Below are 4,202 nucleotides of genomic sequence, written 5' to 3' on the forward strand. Positions count from 1 at the left end.
ACAATCTCAATTTCAAAAATCAGAAACCCAGTAACATGGCACAGAGAAGTTTTAAAGGAGCGCTGTTTCAGCTTTAACCCAGCGATAACATCGGCGGGATTGTATGAGACATAGCCGTCAATGCGTGGCACGAGTAACGTGAACACGGTTCCCGCCAATTGCTATCTGGCGTATAGTAACCGCGACTCGATTGGTATGCCTTTACACTGAGAACGTAATGCATGCGCATATAACGCAACACGTAAATTGAACACACACTGAGCAGGCATACATAACGATGGGACAACGTAACACGGTACACGTTTCTGGGACAGTCACTTTGCATACATAACGTGGACACGTAACACAGTACCCGTTACTGGGACAGGATTGCATGGCACACATAACGTGGACAACGTTAACACAGGACACGTTACTGGAGACAGTGCATCATACATAACAGGTGGACACGCAACACCTGGCACGTTGCCGTATCTTGCTTCTGCATGGGACGTGATAACCACAGTATGTGCATAAGTCATTGTTATTATTGTTGTATTGTTGTAGAAGCAGGAGTTTGTTCAATAAATCGGGCATTCGTGGGTTCCCGGTCGGCGGAAGAGCTATTGTTATTGTTCTATTGTGAATACAGATGAATGAGAAATGTGCAAGTTAGGAAGCTGTCAGGTGTGCGAATTTTGCAGCTGCAGTGTTTGTTGAGATGCTGGTCGTGTTGAATCAAAAAAAAAGCTGAAATAAACAGTTAGTGCGGAAAAATCTCAGGCGGTGAAAAGTAAAAATAAGGAACTCCCAAATGGTAGCATCATAGCTTGTTCCTCCGCGTGTGTGAGGTCCTCGTAACATGTTGCATAAATAAAACTGTTTTATCTATCTTACTATCTTATTTCGATATTGAAACGTGGACGCGCGCACCAGCAGTAGTGACCCAATCACGTGACCGGATTAGTAGATGAGCACAGTGACACGGTAATCTCATCTTACTTGCCAATCACACAGCGGTTCCAACTGAAAACCACCACACGGCCAGAGCCAGGTTTGATGTGACATTACGGTACCTTAATGACACGTCACGTGTAGGTTAAAAAGCGCCGACTGGCGCGTATAAATAGTGAGCTTTAGCGCCGATAGAAAGCCAGTCAACGTTGATCAGCAAGTCAGGTGGACTCAGGAGCAGAGCCGCCCGTAAGGTGAAGCACGTGTTACATTCTATTTTATGAGTGATAATTCTCTGAGGACTACGCACCTATAAACGCCGTGCTGCTTAGGACTCTTAGTTAAAGATTCTGCGAGTATTTCTCGAGATTCTTGGTTAGTATTGTATACCGTTAGAGTAGATTGTCAAGAGTGACACGATCAGGACGTAACCATATAGAACTGTAGATGTGTAGTAATTTAGTAAAGATTCTCATTCGAAGCGAACGGTTGTTATATTCGCCTTTAGTGAATCATCAGTATTGCCTGTATTCGTCTTACTCTACTGGCTTGGGCGTATTAGAACCAGGCTGCGATCCTTACGTTCCGTTTCTCGGTTATTAAAGAGACACAAGAGTTACACAAGCAAACGATTGTGCAAGCTGTCACCTCTCGTGGGCGGCCGTGCCATTCGCCGTCACTCACGCTCACCCACACCCCGACCCTCCGTGTCCGTCGTGGCACGTGTTGGAAGAGTGTACATGCACCGGCCCGCACAGCGGCTACCCTAACATCGTCTGCGATGGTCACGATATGTCCAGCAGCGACGCGTTCAGCGTCATGGCGGGGGTGCCCCGTGACGTCACCTACGCTAGCATCGAGCTGCATGGGTTCTATGACATGGAGGAGGTGCCCGAGCACGTCTTTGACGGCCTGCACTTTGAACACGGCTCGCTAAAGATTGATGACAGTCACCACGACGGGGTGGCGCCAGTGCTGCATGAACACTCCTTTGAAGAGATGTATCATCTGGAAGAACTCACGCTTTCCTACTTGAAGCTGACTGCTGTACCAACGCGCTTCGGCCCCACCATCATGGACCACATCGGTAAGTAGTCATTTGTTGTCTTTGTGGTATTTTTTACTTATTAATTTAAAGACGGTACATATGTCAACATGAGCTTGCAAGCTCCTCACCGTCAGTGCAGTAAAATGATACGTTGTTAGAATAGCACTTTTAATTAAGACTTGCCCGTAGTGGAGTGTTTAATCTAAGCATGTAACCTGTTGCAGTAAGGTTTAGCCTGAAGGGCAACGACATCACCAGGGTGGGAGATGACACCTGCTATCCACAGAACGACCTCGTCGAAGTTAACCTTGCCGAAAACAACCTTGAGTACATCCACCCAAATGAGCTGTGCGGCATGAATAACCTGAAGGTACCACCACTGACTGTTCCAAAAGAAATTCCAACCGATTCCCAACACTGCAACGCGCTTGTTGCCTTCGATTATCGATCGGTTGCCAACACTGACTACGCCCGTTACAGGTTCTGGATTTGACCTCTGCTGCCATCCTTTACATACAACCGGGCACTTTTGGCCACGCCGAAAACCTGGAAACTCTGGAGCTAGCCGGCAATGGTCTGGTGTCGCTGCAGCCGGGCGTGTTCGCTGGTCTTCGCCACGTTGAACATCTAGACTTCACTGGCAGCGATTTGACGTGGATTGCGCCGGGAGCCTTTGATGATACCGAAAGCATCCGTGTGGTCGATATGCCTAGCCAACACCTCTACTACATCGCAGAGGATGCATTCAGGGGACTGACAGACATTGAAGTGAGAGGGGCGAGGGTGTGGGAGGGTGGGTGCATGGGGCAGATTCTGGAAGAGTCGAAGACTCCTGATTTACTGTCGGACCCCCTGATTTGAAATATTATGCAGGAGTCCGTGTGACTCCCTGAAAATTCTGCTATACTAACTAGTTCGTTCCAGAGAACGGCCTCGCGGATTTATTTTAAACTTGTTTAAAAGTGGTGTAAGACAATTCTGATGATATGATCCTACTATGGGACAGTAAGGATGTAATACTGAATAAGATGGAAGGTGGAATAACTATACAATGTTCGCTTCAGTACATCGACCTGTCTGGCAACCATCTTAGGACCCTCGCCAGGAATGTGTTTGACGAAGACCTGGATGATCATCATCATTACCACCATCACCACAACGACGACCACGTTCATATAGATCTCACGGATAACCCGTTGATCTGTGGCTGCGACATCGCCTGGCTGACTGTGCATCCATTCTACACCACGGGCACGTGCACAAATGGCAACAACCACGCCATCAGCCTTTCCCACCTGCACCTATCCTGCCCGTAAAATCCCCGGAAGTCGATAGATGGCGCTGACATCGGAGCAGCGCTGACCAATGTTAACTGATTTTGACTGTTTGTTTACCTGTTGAGTCATTAATAATATTTATTCATATATTTACTAATAATAACTGTTATCGTTCGCTGTGATGAGAAAAAATCGTGTCGATATTACAGATATTAAAACAGCGTGATATTATAATGACACAAACTTCACTTGTTACTGTTTCTCTTGCGCTATACGTTAGTAACTACGGCAAAGCCTGGCGGCTACCTTTATTCCGAATTCAGATTGCCCTCTTGTGAATTTCGTTAGAATTTCGTTAGAATTTGGTCTCCTTCCCCACCTTCACACCCAGATACAGTAACATGTGTTTTCCCCCGTCACGCGGGACGCTCCCACTGTTCGACCACTGGATTCTACGAGTCCCACAAGAACAAACAACACAACCTCCGTAGGGAGATGCCAATTCCGTGCAGCGGTCGTCGGTGGTGGTCGCGGTGCTGTACCTTGCGTTGTGTGCTTCCTCTTCGCGGCAGCTCTTCTTTCGGCTCCGCGCCGACTGACTGGCTGACTACCGACTCACTAGCAGCCTGCCGGTGAATTGAACTGGCGATGCTCTGGAAAGCGCAGTATATATACGCCTCGGAGCGTGTGCACGGCTTCAAAACACGTCAATCCTGCGTCAGGAAAAGGTAGTCAAGCACGTCAGCTTCACACGTGACATGCGCGTCGGCCTCAGACGTGACACGCACGCCAGCTTCAGACGTGACACGCACGCCAGCTTCAGACGTGACCTGCACGTCGGCTTCAGACGTGACACGCACGCCAGCTTCAGACGTGACACGCACGTCGGCTTTAGACTTGACACGCACGTCGGCTTCAGCGTCATGAGTACGGCACAGTACCAG

General features: G+C 48.4%; 1 protein-coding gene across 1 annotated transcript; it reads left to right on the plus strand.

Moving 5' to 3' along the window:
* Window positions 1-1,595: 1,595 nt before the first annotated feature.
* On the plus strand, window positions 1,596-3,501 carry LOC106813054 (slit homolog 1 protein-like). Its single transcript, XM_014817098.1, has 4 exons — window positions 1,596-2,020; window positions 2,206-2,351; window positions 2,462-2,749; window positions 3,046-3,501. The coding sequence occupies exons 1-4, from the start codon at window positions 1,726-1,728 to the stop codon at window positions 3,295-3,297; spliced, it is 981 nt and encodes a 326-aa protein (XP_014672584.1). The 5' UTR covers window positions 1,596-1,725; the 3' UTR covers window positions 3,298-3,501.
* Window positions 3,502-4,202: the final 701 nt, after the last annotated feature.

Source organism: Priapulus caudatus, unplaced genomic scaffold (genome assembly GCF_000485595.1).
Source record: "Priapulus caudatus unplaced genomic scaffold, Priapulus_caudatus-5.0.1 Scaffold720, whole genome shotgun sequence".
In the NCBI taxonomy this organism is placed as follows: domain Eukaryota; kingdom Metazoa; phylum Priapulida; class Priapulimorpha; order Priapulimorphida; family Priapulidae; genus Priapulus; species Priapulus caudatus.

Excerpts from the sequence above, each read along its gene's own strand:
- LOC106813054 (XM_014817098.1), top strand. The coding sequence starts at position 1,726 with ATGTCCAGCAGCGACGCGTTCAGCGTCATGGCGGGGGTGCCCCGTGAC. Across the intron at positions 2,021-2,205 it reads CACCATCATGGACCACATCG|TAAGGTTTAGCCTGAAGGGC; the intron begins GTAAGTAGTCAT and ends AACCTGTTGCAG. Across the intron at positions 2,352-2,461 it reads GCGGCATGAATAACCTGAAG|GTTCTGGATTTGACCTCTGC; the intron begins GTACCACCACTG and ends CGCCCGTTACAG.